The 22,572-nt window shown below is 43.3% G+C and overlaps 1 protein-coding gene across 3 annotated transcripts in view; it reads left to right on the plus strand.

Annotated features, from left to right (window-relative positions):
* Positions 1-22,572, plus strand: part of ELMO2 (engulfment and cell motility 2) — a 155,084-nt gene that overhangs the window by 92,059 nt on the left and 40,453 nt on the right. For all 3 annotated transcript variants that reach the window (XM_073606296.1, XM_073606298.1, XM_073606297.1), the window contains 6 exons: positions 702-835; positions 6,381-6,421; positions 9,630-9,702; positions 9,783-9,833; positions 14,336-14,517; positions 19,492-19,591. In XM_073606296.1, coding sequence (XP_073462397.1) covers positions 758-835; positions 6,381-6,421; positions 9,630-9,702; positions 9,783-9,833; positions 14,336-14,517; positions 19,492-19,591 — 525 coding nt within the window. In that variant the 5' untranslated portion in view covers positions 702-757. The remainder of the gene's footprint in view (positions 1-701; positions 836-6,380; positions 6,422-9,629; positions 9,703-9,782; positions 9,834-14,335; positions 14,518-19,491; positions 19,592-22,572) is intronic.

Here is a 22,572-nt window from a genome sequence, read left to right on the forward strand (position 1 = left end):
CGCAGTGCCGTATCGCAAAAAATGGCCTGGTCATTAAGGGGGCAAATCCTTCCGTGGTTAAGCCTTATAAACTGGAACCATAGGCCTGGAATGTCTATCCCTAACAGTCAGTTGTCACACTGAGACTGGTTGGCTCAGCGTTTCATGGACAAGTCTATGACAATAATGGTGGTGGTCTTTAAAGTGGAACTTCGCTCTCTCAATCAACATTGATTATTTTTAAATCCTTCTGCTGCTAGCATTGGTAAATAGATAGGGAAGTATATAATATCTACTTGTTTTAAACACTTTTTTGCATTTCTTAAGTTACTTCCTGGTTTCCTGCCTTGGCAAATTAGGTCATACATCCCAGAAGTCTTCAGGAGGGGTTTTCTCAGCTAAGCCCACCCTCCTCCCTGTATGCCTGAGCTAAGGGTATATGGATTCCAGGAAGTAATTGCTACATGAACCATCTGCCCTTACTCAAGATGGCTGCGGCCAGAAATGCTAGGGGGTGTTTTTCCAAAGGGATTTCTCAGCAAAATAAAGCGTGGATACATAGATGAATGAATGGGGGAGTTTTCTTTTGAATATTAAAAAATGAATTAAATCCTATTTTTTGGTACGTGGTGCTCAGATGCATTGTAGTTCTGCTTTAAATGTAAATGTTATAAAGTTTTTTTTTCTGATGAATAATCAAATGTTTTTCTTTGTTTTCAAAGGTAGAGCTCTGTGAGTGATCCAGCGGGCAGGCTGGACAGAAGAGCCACCGGAGGAAATGCCTCCACCGCTGGACATTGTGAAGGTAGCCATTGAGTGGCCTGGTGCTAATGCCCAACTGATTGAAATTGACCAGGTAAGAGTCTTGGGCTAAATAATAACTACCCCTGGAGGAGGGCAAAAGTGGTGACCACCACTGGATGAGTGTGAAGGGGGTCACCACCACTGGATGGGGGCAGGGAGGTTGACCACAACTGGCCGGGTGTGGGGAGGGTAAACACCACTGGCTGGGGGATGTGTCTACCACTGGATAGGGGCACGGGGGTGACTACCGCTGGATGGAGATGGGTGAGCACTGGTTGGGGGGGGGGGGGGGGGGTTGAGTGGTGACCACCACTGAATGGAGGCAAGGATGGGGACCATCACTGGATGGGGCAGGGGGTGTGCATGACCACTATGGGATGGGGGTGGGTTACCACCACTGGCTGGAGGTGGGTAGCGTGACAGATACTAGTTGGGATGGGGAGGGTGATTACTGCTTGGTGTGAGGAGAGTAACCACCGATACAGCGGGTAAAAGGTATTGAACACTTTACCATTTTTCTAGGTAAATATATTTCTATTGGTGCTATTGACATGCAATCCATATATACAAAGAAATCAAAACAAATAAGAAATTAATTTATGTATAATACAATAGAATGACACAGGAAAAAAGTAGACGAAGAAAGGGAGGTGCAAAAAGGCTTGGAAAGATGCAATCCTGCCCCTTGTCAGTACAAATTAATATTCGCTGGTTCAGTCTCAACTGATTGCCTATAAAAAGGTGTCTCATTACCAAGGTGTCACACAAGAAACATCTTATGATGGGTAAAAGCAAGGAGCTCTCTCGAGACCTTTGTAACCTTATTGTTGCAAAACATACTGGTGGCATTGGTTACAGAAGGATTTCTAAACTTCTGAATGTTCCAGTGAGCACTGTTGGGGCCATAATCCAGAAGTGAAAAGAACATCATTTCACAATAAACTGGCCACGACCAAGTGCTCCTCACAAAATTTCTGACAGAGGAGTGAAAAGAATTATCAGAGAAGTTGTCCGAGAGCCAAGGACCACTTGTGGAGAGCTTCAGGAAGACCTGGAATTAGCAGGTACACTCAACCGCCATGGCCTGTATGCACGCTCACCACACAAGACTCCAATGCTGAAGAAAAAGCATGTTGAAACTTGTTTAAATTTTGCTGCACAACATTTAGTCAAGCCTGTGAAATACTGAGAGAATATAGTCTGGTCAGATGAGACCAAAATTGAACTCTTAAGGTAAAATGGCACTGCACATCACCCCAAAAACACCCCCATACCAGCAGTAAGGTTTGGAGGTGGGAACATCATGGCGTGAGGCTTTTTTTCAGCATACGGTACTGGCAAACTTCATGTCATTGAAGGGAGGATCAATGGCAAAATGTACCAAGACATTCTTGATAAAAATCTGCTGCCATCTACCAGGATGATGAAGATGAAACAAGGGTGGACATTTCAGCAAGACAATGATCCCAAACACAAATCAAGGAAACTGAATTGGTTTCAAAGAAAGAAAATAAAGCTGCTAGAATGGACCAGCCAATCACCTGACTTGAATCCAATAGAAAATCTATGGAAAGAACTAAAGATCAGAGTTCATAGAAGAGGCCCACAGAACCTTCAAGATTTGAAGACTGACTGTGTGGAAGAATGGGCCAAAATCACACCTGAGCAATGCATGCGACTAGTTTCTCCATACAGGAGGCGTCTTGAGGGCGTCATTACCAACAAAGGATTTTGTACGAAGTATTAAATATATTTCAGTTAGCATGTTCAATTCTTTTTCCCTTGTATTATTCCATTTTATTACACAGAAATTAATTTCTGGACCTCTTTGTATAAGTGTTTATATTGTTTGCAAATTTCATTTATTTCTCCCATCAACACAGATAGTGTTGACAGAGGAATCTCTCCCGTGGAGCCATTGTATTCTCCCAGCAGGGGGCGAACTGGCCGATATTCAAACTGTCTGTGGCCGGTCTTAGAGAATGACTAAGATTCAATCCATGAAGCACCCATTAGCACCCCTTTGACCACCACATTATTGCCTCTAGAACAAGTGGCTGACAATTTTCCACACCTATATATTCTAGGCCACAGCCAAACTCTTGCAATCTTTTTTTACATTTTGGGCAAGTGATTCGTTAGCTTAGCACAGCCTCAGCTCCCAGTCTTTCAGAGGACTGTAAGGCCTACATTTACATTTACAATTTTCAAAATTCACAATACTTGTAAGCAGTGCATTTAACAGACTTTGCCATTCATCGCTATGGAAAGTGCATTTTGCTGGAAACTGCCCAGATCCAAAAAATTTTTTGTAACGCACATAATTACAGTGAGGACAAAAAGTACTTGATCCCCTGCTCATTTTGTTTGTTTGCTCACTTACAAAAAAATGATCAGTCTATAATTTTAATGATAGGTTTATTTTAACAGTGAGAAACAGAAAAACAACAAAAATATCCAGAAAAACGCATCTCAAAAAAGTTATAAATTGATTTGCATTTTAACCACTAGGCTACCGCCCACCGTCATATGACGGAGGGACGAGGCAGCTCTTGTTCTGGGCGGACGTCATATGATGTGATCGCCCTCCCGAGCCTCTAGGGGGCGCGTGCCCGCTAAGTCACTCGGGACCTGGTGCACGTGCCCGGCGGCCGCGATGTCCGCCGGGCACCCGCGATTGCAGGGTAACAGAGCAGGACCGTTGATCTGTGTATGTAAACACACAGATCCATGTCCTGTCAGAGGAGTGGAGACCGATGGTACATAGGGACACCGATCGGTCACCTCCTCCAGTCAGTCCCCTCCCCCCACAGTTAGAATCACCTCCCTAGGACACACATTAACCCCTCGATCATCCCCTAGTGTTAACCCCTTCCCTGCCAGTCACATTTATACAGTAATCAATGCATTTTTATAGCACGGATCGCTGTATAAATGTGAATGGTCCCAAAAATGTGTCAAAAGTGTCCGATATGTCCGCCGCAATATCGCAATCACAATAAAAATCACAGATTGCCGCCATTACTAGTAAAAAATAAATAAAAATGCTATAAATCTATCCCCTATATTGTAGACGCTATAACTTTTGCGCAAACCAATCAGTATATGCTTATTGCGATTTTTTTTTTTTTTTTTTACCAAAAATACGTAGAAGAATATATATCGGCCTAAACTGAGGAAAAAATTTGTTTAAAAAAAAAAAAAATGTGGATATTTATTATAGCAAAAAGTAAAAAATATTGTGTTTTTTCAAACTTGTCTCTCTTGTTTTGTTTATAGCACAATAAATAAAAACCACAGAGGTGATCAAATGCCACCAAAAAGAAAGCTCTATTTGTGGGTAAAAAATGATAAAAATGTCATTAGGGTGCAGTGTAACATGACCGCGCAATTGTCATTCAAAGTGTGACAGCGCTGAAAGCTGAAAAATGGCTTGGGCAGAAAGGGGGTGAAAGTGCCCAGTATTGAGGTGGTTAATGAGTGAAATAAGTATTTTACCCCTTCGAAAAACATGACTTAGATCTTGGTGGCAAAACCCTTGTTGACAATCACAGAGGTCAGAAGTTTCTTGTAGTTGGCCACCAGGTTTGCACACATCTCAGGAGGGATTTTGTCCCACTCCTCTTTGCAGATCCTCTCCAAGTCATTAAGGTTTCAAGGCTGACATTTGGTATCTCGAACCTTCAGCTCCCTCCACATATTTTCTATTGCATTAAGGTCTGGAAACTGGCTAGGCCACTCCAGGACCTTAATGTGCTTCTTCTTGAGACACTCCCTTGTTGCCTTGGCTGTGTGTTTTGGGTCATTGTAATGCTGGAACACCCATCTACGACCCATTTTCAATGCCCTGATTGAGGGAAGGAGGTTTTCACACAAGATTTGATGGTACATGGCCCCGTCCATCGTCCCTGTGATGCGGTGAAGTTGTCCTGTCCCCGTAGCAGAAAAACACCCCCCAAAGCATAATGTTTCCACCTCCATGTTTGACGGTGGGGATGGTGTTCTTGGGGTCATAGGCAGCATCCTCCTCCAAACACAGCAAGTTGAGTTGATGCCAGAAAGCTTGATTTTGGTCTCATCTGACCACAACACTTTCACCCAGTTCTCCTCTGAATCATTCAGATGTTCATGAGAAAACGTCAGATGGGTCTGTACATGTGCTTTCTTGAGCAGGGGGACCTTGCTGGCGCTGCAGAATTTCCACCCTTCATGGCGTAGTGTGTTACCAATTCTTTTCTTGGTGACTATGGTCCCAGCTGCCCATGTTCTGGGACGATTCCTCACCATTCTCATGATCATTGAAACGCCATGAGGTGATATCTTGCATGGAGCCCCAGACCAAGGGAGATTAACCGTTAGTTTGTATTTCTTCCATTTGCAAATAATTGCACCAACTGTTGTCACCCTCTCACCAAGCTGCTTGGCGATGGTCTTGTAGCCCATTCCAGCCTTATGTAGGTCTGCAATCTTATCCCTGACATCTTTGGACAGCTCTTTGGTCTTGCCCATGGTGGAGAGATTGGAATCTGATTGCTTCTGTGGACAGGTGTCTTTTATACAGGTAACAAGCTGAGATTAGGAGCACATTCTTTGAGAGCCGGTTCACACAGGGGCGGAACAACTTACAGCGCGACTTTGCGAGGCGACTTGGACACGACTTGAGCGTGAACCACAGCGCGACTTGGGGCGACTTACAACGCGATGTGAAGTCGCCTCCAGGACAGGGGAGTTTGCCAGTGGCCAATCAGAGCTTATCAGCTCTTGTGACATGCCTGTTTAGTGGGGAGTACCTGGGTAAATTCCTTTCTGCTTCCTGTAAAGTTGCCTCACTATGAACGGGGATCCGACTTGGAGGCGACTTCCACTGAAATCAATGGGTACAAGTCACCTAGAAGTCGGATTGAAGTGGTACAGGAACCTTTTCTGAAGTCGGAGCGACTGCAGTAGTGTGCATTAAGACAGCTCTCATTCACTAACATTGATTTTCTCATGTCACGCGACCTGGGGCGACTTGAAGTCGGATCCCAAGTCGCCCCCGTGTGAACCGGCTCTAAGAGAGTGTGCCTAAACTTAGCTCGTTACCTGTATAGAAGACACCTGGGAGCCAGAAATCTTGCTGATTGATAGATCAATTACTAATTTCACCCATTAAAATGCAAATCAATTTATACATTTTTTTGAAATGTATTTTTCTGGATATTTCTGTTTTTATTCTCACTCTCTCACTGTTAAAATAAACCTACCATTAAAATTTATAGACTGATCATTTCTTTTCAGTAGGCAAACGTACAAAATCAGCAGGGGTTCAAATACTTTTTTCCCTCACTGTATACTACAGAGGTACAAATGCAGCCTGTGTCTCAGTTGCAGAATTCTTATATAGCGCTAGCTGGTGATTATAGAATCGCTGACTTTTCATTCTTCCCTAAGACTGCTTGATAGACAACAAATAAATGAATATAAATTATTCAAAACCACATACAATTGTATACCACACAGGAAAAACGAGCATGAAATAATTGTCAGGTCTTCTTGAAGTCTTTTCTTCTGTATTACTGTATTTTAATCTTATCTCACATTCAAACTTTTTTTTACAGAAACGGCCGCTAGCGTCGATCATCAAGGAGGTGTGCGATGGGTAAGTCTACTAATGGGATCATGTAAGAATTTTAAGCTGTTTCTTTAGACATCTCAGTATTGTTTTATATTTAAAGGGAAAATGCACACTTCTAAATGAAAGCGGAACTGGAGTTTAGTAATTAAAGTGATAAAGTTCCTTTTTTTTTTTTTTTGAATAACAAACATATCATACTTGCTTCCACTGTGCAGCTCGTTCTCTCGTTTGCACAGAGTGGCCCCCGAACCTCGTCTTCTGGGGTCCCCCGGCGGCTCCTCTCCACATCAGATAACCCCCTAGGAGAAGCGATCTCCCAAGGGGGTTACCTTGCTGGCACGCTCCCGAGTCCATCTTATTTGTTTGTTTTTTTTCAAAATCGTCGAGCTTCTTTTGTTTATAGCGCAAAAAATAAACGCAGTGGTGATCAAATGCCGCCAAAAGAAAGCTCTATTTGTGGGAAAAAGGGACATACATTTTATTTCAGTACAGCGCTGCACGACCGCACAATTGTCAGTTAAAGGATCACTAAAGATATATATATTTTTTTTTTAAAATAACAAACATGTTATACTTACCTCCACTGTGCAGCTCGTTTTTCACAGAGTGGCCCCGAACCTGGTCTTCTGGGGTCCCTCGTGGCTGTCTCGGCTCTCCCCCGCAAGGACTCAACACCTTCATGCGAGCTCCCTTGCATGGTGTTGAGTGCTTGCAGGTGCGCTCCCGTGATACAGCCGGCGGCCATAGCCGCTCACTGTATCACTCGGCCCTGCCCCCTGGTGCGCCGCGTCATTGGATATGATTGACAGCAGCGCTGCTTTCAATCCATCCACTCTAGCCAATCAACGACCAGGCTGAGTGGTGAAGAGGATGTCGGGGGCAAGCGCGGAGTCAGGTAAAACGGGGGGGGGGGAGCGGTATCGTCGGGTGTTTTTTCACCTTAATGCATACAATGCATTAAGGTGAAAAAACATTTACCTTTACAACCCCTTTAAAGTAACACAGTGCCGTATTTTGAAAAATGGCCTGGTCATGAAAGGGGGTAAACCTTCTCGAGTGGTTAATTCCTGTGTCCCCTCAGTGGGCTTCAAGAAGGGTTTTTTTTTTTTTTTTTGAGGTGTACAAAAATCCTATTTTTATTAAAGCGGAGTTCCACCCAATTTTGAGAGGTGGTCTTAAATGAAAGAGCACCTCTCCACCCCTCGTTTTTGGATATTTAAATTTTTTTTTCTTTCTCTAGTACCTTTTTTGGAATTACTAGGAGTACTTCCAATCCAGCTGGGTCGCGGCCCAGGATGTCACATCCTCTTCTGCAGCGAGCCCTCCCGTTGTCTTCTGGGACCTGCGTGTGTCCCGGGAGACAAGCTGGTCATTCACAAAGCTTCACACGACTCGCGCATGCGCACTTGGTAACCGGCAGTGAAGCCGCAAGGCTCCCTTAGTTGGAATGGCGGCGCCTGCACCCGATCCGATGGATGGATCTGCTTCGGGGGGCGGCATCGGGGGCTCCCTGGACAGGTAAGTGTCCTTATTAAAAGTCAGCAGCTACAGTGTTTGTAGCTGCTGACTTTTAAAGAAAAAAAAAATTTCGGCTGGAACACGGCTTTAAGTTATTGGTATTACACATTCTCAATTTATAAGAAGTGGTAAAGGAAAAAAAATACTTTACATAAAGTGGAGTTCCACCCAAAAATGGAAGTTCCACTTTTTGGATCCCCCCCCCCTCCGGTGTCACATTTGTCACCTTTCAGGGGGGAGGAGGGAGCAGATACCTGTCTAATACAGGTATTTGCTCCCACTTCCTGGCATAGATCACCGCGGCGCTTGCGGTGATCTATGCCACTTCCGGCGCCTACCCTGTCCTCCCCCGATGTATTCTGGGAGACACACAGGTCCCAGAACACAGCAGGGACCTAAGAGGACGCGCAGCGCAACTCGCGCATGCGCAGTAGGGAGCCAGGAAGTTAAGCCACATGGCTTCACTTCCTTATTCCCTTAACGAGGATGGCAGCGGCAGCAGCCGAGAGCAGAAGGACGGATCGGCTTCGGCTGCCGACATCGCGGGCTCCCTGGACAGGTAAGTGTCCATTTATTAAAAGTCAGCAGCTGCAGTATTTGTAGCTGCTGGCTTTTAATATTTTTTTTTTTTTCAGTGAACCTCCGCTTAACCACTTCAGCCCCGGAAGAATTTACCCCCTTCCTGACCAGGGCACTTTTTGCGATTCGGCACTGTGTCGCTTTAACTGACAATTGCGCGGTCGTGCGACGTTGCACCCGAACAAAATTGATGTCCTTTCTTTCCCACAAATAGAGCTTTCTTTTGGTGGTATTTGATCACCTCTGCGATTTTTATTTTTTGCGCTATAAACAAAAGAAGACCAACAATTTTGAAAAAATTGCATTATTTTTTACATTTTGCTATAATAAATATCCCCCAAAAATATTTTAAAAAAAAATTTTTTTCCTCAGCTTAGGCCGATACTTATTCTTCTACATATTTTTGGTAATCAAAAATCGCAATAAGCGTTTATTGATTGGTTTGCGCAAAAGTTATAGCATTTACAAAATAGGGGATAGTTTTATGGCATTTTTATTTTTACTAGTAATGGCGGCGAACCGCGATTTTTATTGTGACTGCGACATTATGGCGGACATGGACATTTTTGACACATTTTTGGGACCATTGTCATTTATACAGCAATCAGTGCTATAAAAATGCATTGATTCCTGTATAAATGACACTGGCAGTGAAGGGGTTAACCACTAGGGGGCGGGGAGGGGTTAAGTCAGTACTAGGGAATGATTACTAACTGTAGGGGGGATGGGCTGTGTGTGTCACAACTCTGATCGCTGCTCCCGATGACAGGGAGCAGAGATCAGTGACATTTGTCACTAGGCAGAACGGGGAGATGCTGTTTACATCAGCATCTCCCCGTTCGTCCTCTCCGTGAGGCGATCACGGGTATCCCCGCGGGCGATCGAGTCCGCGGGACTCGCGACCCGACTCACGGAGCTCCCAGCCGGCGGCGCGCACGCAATGGCACGGTGGGAAATTCAAATGGACGTACCTGTAAGTCCATTTGCCCAGCCGTGCCATTCTGCCGACGTACATCAGCGCCGGTCGGGAAGGGGTTAAGCTTTGTCTTCCATTAACGGTGTCAGACTGCTGCTCACTGTGACATCATACAGAAGAGAAAAATGGGACTTTTTTTTTTTTTTTTCTTTGTTTTAGGTGGTCCTTACCTAACTCTGATTATTATGCGTTCCGTTATGCAGACGGCCCCCAACTGTACATAACTGAGCAGGTAAGCAAGCCAACCACTGTGCAGCCATTAATAAATAAATAGCGTTATGAGTTTATGCGTGTTTTTTTTTTCTTTTGCAGACACGCTGTGACATAAAGAATGGTACCATATTACGTTTGGCTGTGTCCCCTGTAAGTAATACATTACCTTTGTGCTTTTTACCGACACTTTCTCAGCATTGTGGATTTATGAATAACGATATATGATTTCTATAGAATTACAAGAAAGACGATATTTCTGTAGTAACCAATCGGCTGTTTTCATTCATTGTCAGTGGTGTGTGTTGGAGAAAATAAACCCATAGCTGGAATCTGCTCCCTATAGTCACATAGACACAGTTCTTCTATTACATCTGTAGAAAAGGAAGTTCCCATTTCATTTGTAGTAACTGATTAGATTTCACCTTCATTTTTTAAACTTACATTTGAAAAGCTTTGATCTGAACTCTTGATATTGGGTAACACAAACCTCTCTCCCATTGTTGATAGAGCACCTTTTCTCTTGCTTGGGGCTAATATTCCTCTGTAAGCTTGTCTTTGCTTTGACTTTGCGGTTAAAGTGGTTCTAAAGCCTAATGCCCCGTACACACGGCCCGACGGAAAATGTGTGATAGGACCTTGTTGTCTAAAATTCCGACCGTGTGTAGGCTCCATCACACATTTTCCATCGGATTTTCCGACACACAAAGTTTGAGAGCAGGCTATAAAATTTTCCGACAACAAAATCCGTTGTCGGAATTTCCGATCGTGTGTACACAAATCCGACGCACAAAGTTCCACGCATGCTCAGAATAAATAAAGAGATGAAAGCTATTGGCTACTGCCCCGTTTATAGTCCCGACATACGTGTTTTACATCACCGCATTCAGAACGATCGGATTTTCCGACAACTTTGTGTGACCGTGTGTATGCAAGACAAGTTTGAGCCAACATCCGTCGGAAAAAATCCTAGGATTTTGTTGTCGGAATGTCCGATCAATGTCTGACCGTGTGTACGGGGCATAAGGCTGGGTTCACATTGGTGCGATGCGGGGAACCCTGCCATTCCTGTGCAGGTTCCCGCATTGTACCTGAATAGCAGGCAGTTCACACTGACATCTGCGAACTGCTACGGGTGTAAACGTAAAGTGTGTTAATAATAAGAAAGTCGCGCTAAAAAATGTGAGAAATGGCAAAGAACAAGTGCTTATAGCCTCATAGAGGGATATGAATAAGAGTGATAATCACTGTGCAATTTAATTTAGTGATAAAAAAATTATGAAAGTCATGAGACACAAATATTATTCCTATGTCTACAGAAAGTGAAACAGTATTGTGACGCGATACAGGCAGCAGATAGATGCCTCAAAACACCATGACAGAATATGTCAAACAAAAATCACTGTGACAAATGAATGCCTCAAAAGACCATAACAGACATGAATAAAAAATATATAGAAATTATTCAATATATAATGTGAACAAATCTTTAGAAGCGCAGATATTGTCCCTAGTTTGTACACATAGAACAATAATGGTAATAGTCCATATACTATATATAACTCAAATACAGAAAAAATAGAAAAAATTAAAATTAAAATAAATGAATATCCCCAGGTGACAAGTGAATGTTGATAATCTTGCTGCAGTGAATAGGGTGCGTTGGTAAACCTCCACCATCAAAAACTGCTGCCTCTTACCAAAAAACGTTGGGCTCTTAGTTATAGGAGACCTTACTGGGCGGATGGCTGCAACCTCAGCCCGGGATCTGTGAGACAGGCACTGGATGTCATCCGGTCTGCAGGAACCCCCTCAACCGACCGCACCAGGATGGTTGGATATGTCGCCATAAAAGAAATAAACAGCTCCACATAGCGTAAAACCTTACATTTATTGAATAAAAGAACCAGGAAATACACTTACAAACGTCAGTAGTACATAGGCGTACAAAGAAAGCCGGCCGGCTCCAAAACAACCCGTAACTTCCGGGTACTCGAATCGCGGTGTCGTCGGGACGTGGCTCCTGTGCACAGTGATTATCACTCTTATTCATATCCCTCTATGAAGCTATAGGCACTTGTTCTTTGCCATTTCTCACATTTTTTAGCGCGACTTTCTTATTATCAACAGACTGTGTTGTTTACTACTTCGTAGTCGCAGCTCACGTAGGTTTAGTTTTTTGTTAGCGCAGTATTCTATTTTATACGTAAACGTAAAGTGGACCTTCAGTCATTTTTTCAGCTTTCCATCTATTAAATCTTTTGCCCTTGTTGTTTTAACTTTGGATAGTAAAACTTTTTTTTTCTGCCAGCCCACTTCCTGTTTCTTGTCTGGTCATTAGTCTAGGCCAGTGATGGCGAATCTTTTTGAGCCCGAGTGCCCAAACCGCAACACTAAACCAACTTATTTCTTTCAAAGTGCCAACACAGAATTAAACCTGCCAGCGGCTCTGTACAGAGGATGGGACTGATCATCCCTCTGAATGAGCCCTAAGGGACCAAAACATACTATTCTGCCAGATTCACTCAGAATGCAGGGATCAGGAGTGCTCAGAATACACTGTGCAACATACACTCACCTACCTGACACATGCACTGACCATTACACTCACCTACCTGACCATTACACTCACCTACCTGACCATTACACTCACCTACCTGACACATGCTCTGACCATTACACCCACCTACCTGACCATTACACTCACCTACCCGACCCATGCACTCACCTACCTGACACATGCTCTGACCATTACACCCACCTACCTGACCATTACACTCACCTACCCGACCCATGCACTCACCTACCTGACACATGCTCTGACCATTACACCCACCTACCTGACCATTACACTCACCTACCCGACCCATGCACTCACCTACCTGACACATGCACTGACCATTACACTCACCTACCTGACCATTACACTCACCTACCTGACCATTACACTCACCTACCTGACACATACTTCCTGCACTACTCACATCCCCATCCCCCCCCCCCATAAAATGTAGATCGGAGGATCCATCCTCCTCCTTACCTCTCCATGGCCTCATCATTCAGCTCTCCCCGGGGAGTATTGTAGGAGTCCCCACCATCCAGCGATATCCCCGCCGCTGGGAGGCCAGCTAGCAGCCACTGCCCCTCTCCCATAGCCATGGATCATCTGCTCTGATCACTGCCCCTCCCCCTCCGCTGTTCCACAGGCTACACCAGAGGGACAGACTGAACCAAAGTTGTCCTAGAGCAGGGGGAGCTGGGTAGGGTGGAGAGGAATGCCTGAATGCCTTACTGGGTGTGTAGGGGTCCAGGGGAGGCAATAAGAGCTGCAGCACAGACACTTCAGCACAGTGGAGGAAGAACTTTACACCCTAAACATCACACATGGGACGAGATGACTGGCTGGCCACCCCGCCCCTCCCCCCACTGGCACTGATGCAAGGAAGGGAGTGGGCTCCTCCGTGCAAGTGACTGCCTGGCTGGGGGATTCCCCTGGCGTCCCCACAGAGAGGGCTTGGTGTGCCAGTTGTGGCACACGTGTCATAGGTTCGCCATCACTGGCCTAGACTTATGACATCATGCACAGCTCTCTCTATCACTCTCGTGAGAGTTTTCCAGGAAGGGAGGGGGGATGAGTCATAAGAGGGCCAATGAGAGCTGCAGAGATGGAGGTGTGCCTCTGTGTGTCTATGTAAATCCAGGAAGTGAACAGGCAGCAGCTTCAGCTGCCCACAGTTAAAATGGATGAAGCCAGACAGTGGAGGGAGATTTCTGCAGCATATTTGGCAAGAACAGAATCAAAGTATATAAAAAATAATATGCAAAGTAGTTGGATAGGAAGCTTCAGAATGGCAAAGATGTTTTTATTACAAATTATGTGAGCAGACTGCAGTTCCTCTCTAATGACACCCCCAAATCGAGTTGCAGTGCGAACTGTGAAATGGTACAGGAATTTGATCGCATGGTTGTGAACACCCATGAGATCCGATTCCAGTGCGGACCAAAAAAAGGGTCCTGCACCATTTTGGTGCGAATGCGATCAGATTTCAGCCATATAGTCTGTATGGCTGAATTCGCATTGCACAGACATCGCGGGTGATATGCACAGCGATGTGAATCACATGAAATGTCTGTGATTGCACCAGTGTGAACCCAGCCTAAAGATTTTTTACCATTTCTATGCATTAAGGTAAAAAAACTTTCTGTGTAATAGAACCCTCCCCCCCCTCCTTATATTTGAGCCCATTCACAATCCAGTGCTGTGCATGAGGCTCTCCCAGCTCTGTCCCTCCTCTCTGGGCAGATTGTTACCGCTGCTGTCAATCAAATCATATGACGAGGAGCGGGCGGGCTGAGCTGCCCGGTCTGTGTCAATGGAGGCAGACAAGGCAGCTTGGGAGCGAGCCCACATGAGTGCCCCCATAGAAAGCCACTTCATTTAAGAGCACCCGACGAAGAGTAGGAGCCAGGAGCGCCAATGGGGGACCCCAGAAGAAGAGGATCAGGGCTGCTTTGTGCAAAACCATTGCTCTGAGCAGGTAAGTATGACATGTTTATTATTTTATATATATATATATATATATATATATATATATATATATATATAAAAAGCAACCTTTAATATCACTTTAAATATGGTTTAACTTTCTTGACAGGCCCGCGCAGCACGACAGCTACTGGAGCGGATTCAGTGCTCCAGTATGGACTCCAGGCTGGAGGCAATGAAGGAACTGGCTAAGCTGTCAGCAGACACTACTTTTGCAACCGAATTCATCAATATGGATGGAGTCACTATCCTTACCCGATTGGTTGAAGGTGGCACAAAGCTTCTATCACAGTCAGTACCACATTTTCCCAAACCTTTTTGGGGCTTTTGTGTCTTAAAGTATGTGTTAGAGCGGAAAAAAAAAAATATGCTGTACATCTTTAAAATTTATACAATTTTCCCATGTTTTACCCCTTCAAGGACCATGAGAATGCAAAAAAATACCAATTGATCTGTCAGAAATGTAGTCTGCTACGAAGTCCTTTTGTGGCTGTTTTTGTGAACTGAATGATGTCCGATCCATTTAGTTGTGTTTTGCTATGCTACCCAAATCTTCCACTCATCTTTACAACATAAATACTCATTATTCTGTAGTCCGTTATGAGAACTAGGGGGATTAATTAGACTCTTTGTGATTACATTATAAAAGAAACGCTGCCAGTAGTGTACTATGTAGTAAAATATTTGCATTAAACCAAAAGTAAAAAACTGACTTTACTGGTACTAGGGGAACTACAACTTTTTAAAATCACAAAAACTTTTATTAAGTGAAAAAAAAATTAAAAGGGTAAAAATACCATGCCGATAGCAATCCCAGTATAACAACGCTCATGATAACAATGTAAAGTGGGGATAATTCAACATACAATTTCATAACATAGCCATCAAAGAAAAAGGATTGACGCGTTTCGCATAGGTGCTTCATCAGGGCCTTTTCATGAGAGAGGGACCTAGCTTGAAAAAATACATATTAGTTTTACATGCAATAACCAATTTCATTGAAAGTCATTAACAACAATAAGCAGTTGTGCAGAATTACATGTCACCCTAGGAGCAAGACCAGGGACGACATCCACCAACAGGAGGGTGCAGATCAGCTGGGAGTAAAGATGGCAAAAAAGTTAGAAGGGTTTTTAAACTAGGTGATGGGGGGGAGGGCCCAGAGGTAGAGATAGTCAGCGTGGAACATATTCCAGAGGGTAGTATTGGGGGCATTAGTGGTAAGTTGACTAAAGCGCATAAACCCAAAGTAAGTATAGTAAGAAGTTCTAGTTGTAATCTCGGAACACCCAATAAGAGGATAGTATGCGACCAGTCTAAACTACGTGGCATGTTCACCAATGCCAGGAGCCTGGCGGACAAGATGGGTGAACTAGAGATACTGTTGTACAAGGAGGATTTGGATTTTGTCGGAATTTCAGAGACCTGGTTCAACAGCTCTCGTGATTGGCTGGCAACCATTCAAGGGTATACCCTTTACCGCAGGGATAGAGAGGGTAAAAAAGGGGGAGGGGTATGCCTGTATATCAAGAATAATGTACAAGTGAATGTGAGAGATGACATCACTAAGGGAGCTAGGGAGGAGGTGGAATCCTTATGGGTAGAGCTCCAAAGGAATGAAGCTAAGGGAAAAATAATACTGGGAGTATGCTATAGGCCCCCTAACCTGAGGGAGGAAGGAGGGAGACGGATCTTCTATCACAATTTGAATTAGCAGCAAGGATGGGAAGTGTTATAATGGGGGATTTTAATTATCCAGACATAGACTGGGTGGAGGTAACCACGCATTCGTTTAAAGCTCGCCAGTTCCTATATGTCTTTCTAGTTGGTGTGTCTTGTAGACACACCAACTAGAAATAAAGCGTTACTGGATCTACTGATCAGGGTTCACAGCAACCACAGGTCAATTGGCTTCCGTATAAATCACACAAATAGGAAAAATAAGGGGAATACAAAGACACTGAATATCAAAAGAGCCAACTTGCCTAAACTACGAACCTTGCTAGAAGGCATAAACTGGTATATAATCATAGGAACAAAGAACACGGAGGAGAGATGGGTTTGCTTTAAGAGCATATTAAATAGGGGCATTAGCCAATGCATCCCATTGGGTAATAGATTTAAAAGAGCGAACAAAAGTCCTGGATGGCTTAACTCCAATGTAAAAATGCATATAAAAGCAAAGGGGACGGTCTTCAAAAAATACAAGGTTGAGGGATCATCATCAGCATTCAGACTTTATAAGGGATGCAACAAGAAATGTAAAGATAGAGCACAAGACACATAGCGGAGGAAAGCAAAAAAGCAAGAAATTCTTTAAGTATGTAAACAGTAAAAAAGGGAGGACAGACCATATTGGCCCCATAAAAAATGAGGAAGGACATCTGGTTACAAAGAATGGGGAGATGGCTAAGATATTGAATTTATTCTTCTCCTCAGTCTTCACAAGAGAATCGGAGGGCTTCAGTAACCAAAACTGCAGTGTTTATCCTCATGACACATCACAGGAAGCACCTCCATGGTTAACAGAGAACAGAATTAAAATTAGACTTGGGAAACTTTAACATTAATAAATCACCGGGACCAGATGGCTTGCACCCGAGGGTACTTGGGGAACTCAGTCAAGTAATTGCCAGACCATTGTTCCTAATTTTTACTGACAGTCTACTGACTGGAATGATACCAGCTTATTGTAGAAAAGCCAATGTAGCACCAATATTTAAAAAGAGCCCAAAATACATCCCTGGGAATTACAGACCAGTTAGCCTAACATCAATAGTATGCAAACTCTTGGAGGGGATGATAAGGGACTATATACATGATTTTAGTAATGAGAACGGTATCATTAGCAGTAATCAGCATGGATTCATGAAGAATCGTTCTTGCCAAACCAATCTATTTACCTTCTATGAGGAGGTGAGTTGCCATCTAGATAAAGGAAGGCCCGTGGACGTGGTGTATCTGGATTTTGCAAAAGCATTTGACACAGTTCCCCATAAACATTCACTGTACAAAATAAGGTCCGTTGGCATGGACCATAGGGTGAGTACATGGATTGAAAACTGGCTACAAGGGCGAGTTCAGAGGGTGGTGATAAATGGGGAGTACTCGGAATGGTCAGGGGTGGATAGCGGGGTCCCCCAGGGTTCTGTGCTGGGACCAATCCTATTTAATTTGTTCATAAACAACCTGGAGGATGGGATAAACAGTTCAATCTCTGTATTTGCAGACGATACTAAACTAAGGGCGATAACCTCCGCAGGATGTGGAAATCTTGCAAAAAGATCTGAACAAACGAATGGGGTGGGCAACTACAGGGCAAATGAGGTTCAATGTAGAAAAATTCAAAATAATGCATTTGGGTGGAAAAAATATGAATGCAATCTATACACTGGGGGGAGAACCTCTGGGGGAATCTAGGATGGAAAAGAACCTGGGGGTCCTAGTAGATGATAGGGTCAGCAATGGCATGCAATGCCAAGCTGCTGCTAACAAAGCAAACGGAATATTAGCATGCATTAAAAAGGGGGATCAACTCCAGAGATAAAACGATAATTCTCCCGCTCTACAAGGCTCTGGTCCGGCCTCACCTGGAGTATGCTGTCCAGTTCTGGGCACCAGTCCTTAGGAAGGATGTACTGGAAATGGAGCGAGTACAAAGAAGGGCAACAAAGCTAATAAAGGGTCTGAAGATATTAGTTATGAGGAAAGGTTGCAAGCGCTGAACTTGTTCTCTCTGGAGAAGAGACGCTTGAGAGGGAATATGATTTCAATTTACAAATACCGTACTGGTGACCCCACAATAGGGATAAAACTTTTTGCGGAAGAGAGTTTAACTAGACACGTGGCCACTCATTAAAATCAGAAGAAAAGAGGTTTAACCTTAAACTACGTAGAGGGTTCTTTACTGTAAGAGTGGCAAGGATGTGGAATTCCCTTCCACAGGCGGTGGTCTCAGCGGGGAGCATTGATAGTTTCAAAAAACTATTAGATAAGCACCTGAACAACCGCAACATACAGGGATATACAATGTAATACTGACATATATTCACACACATAGGTTGGACTTGATGGACTTGTGTCTTTTTTAAACCTCACCTTCTATGTAACTATGTAACAGCCAGCATCAGGTCAAAAAAATGTATCATAAAGGCCAATCCCAACGAGGGCAGTCAGTTAAAGTGAAACTTCAGTAATTTTTTCATCTTTCCATCTATTAAATCTTCTGCCCTTGTTGTTTTACCTTTTTTGGATAGTAAAACATTTTTTTTCTGCCAGTAAATACCTTATACAGTCCACTTCCTGTTTCTTGTCTGGTAAAAAGCCTAGGCTTATGACATCATACACGTGTCTCTCTCTCTCTCACCTGAAAGTTTGCCAGGGAGGGAAGTGGGGGTGAGTCATAAGAGGGCCAATGAGAGCTGCAGAGCTGGAGGCGTGCCTCTGTTGGAGGTTGGTTGGAGGGAAGCTTCAAAATGGTAAATATGTTTTTATTACAAATTATGTGAGCAGACTGCAGTTCCTCTTTAAGGCACCAGGTAAATAAAGGGAGATCATAAGGTGGCAAAAGGGATTGATATGTGTATCTGTACAAGTTGCAATAATGTGCACAGGATACAGAACAGCTCTGAATTTCTGACATGATCAACTGTTATTTTTTTTTTTGCTCTTATCAAACCTATATAACAAAACATATTTAAAGGTAAATGTAACAGACACAAAGGGACTGCTCATTATTCTGTAGTCCAGAATGAGAACTAGGAGGAATAATTAGACTCCTTGTGATAACACAGGAAGTGTGCACAGGATACAGAACAGCCTTTTTTTTTTTTTTTTTTTTTAATAGTTTTTATTGACATTTTTTGTTTTTGCATACACACAACCAAACAGCTCTAAATTTCTGGCAGATCAACAGTTTTTTGGGTTTTTTTGCCTTATCAAACAGATATAACAAAACATTCTCAATGGTAAATTTAACAAACATAAAACATTTTTTTTTTAGGGTTTGTGCTTCCATTTTTTTTACCATGAATTAAAGCTGAACGCCAGACAGATCTATAAAAGCAATTAGATCCAGTTATATATTTGTTGAAAAAACATATTTTTATATAGAACTAGTATACGTAGTTGAATATGTCCTCGTATCAAGCTCCTGTAAATTTCTGCAAAACACAGTAGGAGAAGGTGATAGTATTGAATGTCTTTTGTATTTGTTTTACTGATATGGTAGAACAGTGATTAGAGTGTTTTCTCCTTTACTTACAGTTACAGTGAGATGCTGGCTTTCACACTGACAGCCTTCCTGGAGTTAATGGACCATGGTATTGTCTCCTGGGACATGGTGTCACTCACCTTCATAAAGCAGGTCAGTGGTGCACAATCTCTATTGAATATGGTGGGCAATGTGTATTGCGGCCTTAGTTGATGGGCTTTTGTTCAGTGCGTTTTGCATTCCCTAATGCCATTGCCAAAAGAAAGCTCTATTTGTGGGGAAAAAAGGACGTCAATTTTGTTTGGGAGCCACGTCGCACGACCGCACAATTGTCAGTTAAAACGACGCAGTGCCGAATCGCAAAAAGTGCTCTGGTCTTTGGGCAGCCAAATGGTCCGGGGCTTAAGTGGTTAAATACAACCCAGAAAGTGGTCAGCAGCAGGTCAAATGTACCTGTCGATGAATTCTGAATGACCTGAAAAGGATCTCAGACAGACTTCAAACTGATGCCATCAACACAAGCCCAAAGCCTGTTACCACAGGCCCCTAAAAGTGTCGGAAGCGTGAATGTGTTGTGTTGCATAACAATCAGATTCTTCCTTTCACATTACTAGTACTTGAACAAGAGAATTTGCTTATTATGGACTCTCTCTGACAATTTAACCACTTCCCACCCAAGGTTTGTCATATGACGTCCTTGACTTTGCCGGGGTATATCTGAATGATGCCTGCAGCTACAGGCATCATTCAGATATCGGCTTTTTCAGCCGGCTGTTCCGCCGCTTGATCGTTCTTACGGGTGGCAAGAGGGGACGCCTCCCGATGCCCTCTGGTACTTCTACCGACTCACCGCTTCCATCAGTGAGTGGGACAAAGGATCTGCCGGCCCTGGATGGTGACGATAGAGATTTCTGGCGGACCAGATGGTCGCCGGAGTCTCTATGATTGTTCGGAGGCCGGGCGCGATGTTATGACGTCACGCCCGGCCTATGCATTCAAACGAATGGCGCCACCTCGGCTGGGAAGCCGAGATTGTTTTATTTTATTTTTTTTATTTCAGGCTTCTCAGCCTAGAGGTGAGATGTGGGGTCTTATTGACTCCATATCTCACTGTAAAGAGAACCCATCGTGCCATACTCCTATTACAAGGGATGTTGTAATAGGAATAAAAGTGATCGATTTTGTTTTTGTTTTTTTTAAAAGTGTCAAACCAAAAAAACAAAAGTAAAATTAACAATTAAAAAAAATAATACATTTTTAAAACGCCCCTGTCCCTGTGTGCTCGCACGCAGAAGTGAACGCATACCTAAGTCCCGCCCACATACAAAAACGATGTTCAAACCACACATGTGAAATATCGCCGTGAACGTTAGAGTAAAAAATTTTAAAGCGTATGGGGATTTTTAAGTACCGAAGATGGCGCCATTCCATGAGCGTGTGCAATTTTGAAGCGTGACATGTTAGGTATCTGTTTACTCAGCGTAACTTTATCTTTCACATTATGCAAGAAAATTGGGCTAACCTTAATGTTTTGTTTTTTTTTTAAGCATGAAAAAAATGTGTTCGGAAAATTGCTGCGCAAATACCATGCAAGATAAAAAGTTGCAACGACCGCCATTGTATTCTCTAGGGTCTTTGCTAAAAAAAACATATATAATGTTTGTAGTAGGTTCTATGTAATTTTCTAGCAAAAAAAGGATGAATTTTATGTCAGAAAAAAATGTCAGAATTGGCCTGGATGGGAAGTGGTTAAGGCTGCACTTTTACCGCCCCCAGCTGCTCCCCCTCAAGCAGCAAAGGCAGAGGACAAGGGTGTACATATGGCGGGGCTGTGATGCTTTACATTGCAGCGTGGTAAAATTGACCCCCCAGTGAACCGAATGAGGCCATGCTGCACTCGTGTGCGGTGCAGGTTTTTAGGGTTTAAAATAGGTGGTGTGGAAGTGAGATAATGCCTTTTCACTGCCTGTCAAATGCCCTCTGAAGAGTGATTCATAATAAAAACAGCATTGTTTTCTAATCAAAGTGCCTATTATATCAAAGCTTTTTACTTCCTGTCCAATCCTTCATAAAAATATATCAATACAGAACATGTACTTTTTTTTTGCTTGTTCCAAAAAGCACAAGAACGCTGTACACTGAACTAGTATAATGACATGGATATGACATCCCAATAAAGACAGTCCCCAAATTAAAACACCCGACTTACATACAACTCATACTTGAGAACGGAGGTAGTGTGACGTCACGCTGGTCCCAGAGACCACCCGCTGGCCATCTTGCTGCTCACCCCATGCTGCCACCTACTGTCTGGTGGACCTGTCAGCAATCCTACATCACTACATGGCCAGTTAACCCTTCCTTATTCTATCCAAAACGTGAAAATATTTTTTTGGCTGGAGTTGCACTTAAAAGATTTACCTGTTCCAACTTACATACAAATTCAACTTGAAGTGTTACTAAACCCAGGAACCTGCCTTCACTATATCTGGTCTCCCACAGTACACAGAACATAAAAATGCAAATATTTTAGTAAACATAAACTGCTAAACACCGTTTCTTATCAACAGTATATATAGCAGTCTTGTGACTTCTGTCAGTGCCTGGTTAAAGCTTGTAGGAGGAGTTTTCTTATTGCACTGGCTGTCCTATCATGATGCAGGACCCCTGACCCTCTGTCTGGGCAGTGCTGATTGGCCCTGTGCTGATCACATGCACCCTCCCAAGAAAATAAAAGCTTTAGCAATACACACCAAACTGAGCATGTGCAGAGTGACTCCGCTAACTCTGTCTTATCCGGACATGTTGTGGGGGGCAATGCAAGAAGAGGAGGATCTGTGCATACAGGATCAAGCAGCCTTTTTACACAATGCAGAGGATTAACCCCTTAGGTTCCACAGTGAGTATAATAAACATGCTTTACTGCATAGATGGACTGATTTTACTGTTGTGGGTTTAGTAACACTTTAAGAACAAACCTACAGAACCTGCCTTGTTTGTAACCCGGGGACTGTCTGTAACAGGACCTCTATGAAATTGTCAGAGACCTCGTAAGCTAGAAATTAACAGACCGAATTATCTGACTATATATAATACCAGGTGGGGCCACTAACTATTCTGACCCTTTTTGTTTT

Source organism: Aquarana catesbeiana, linkage group LG12 (genome assembly GCF_042186555.1).
Source record: "Aquarana catesbeiana isolate 2022-GZ linkage group LG12, ASM4218655v1, whole genome shotgun sequence".
NCBI classification, from domain to species: Eukaryota; Metazoa; Chordata; class Amphibia; order Anura; family Ranidae; genus Aquarana; species Aquarana catesbeiana.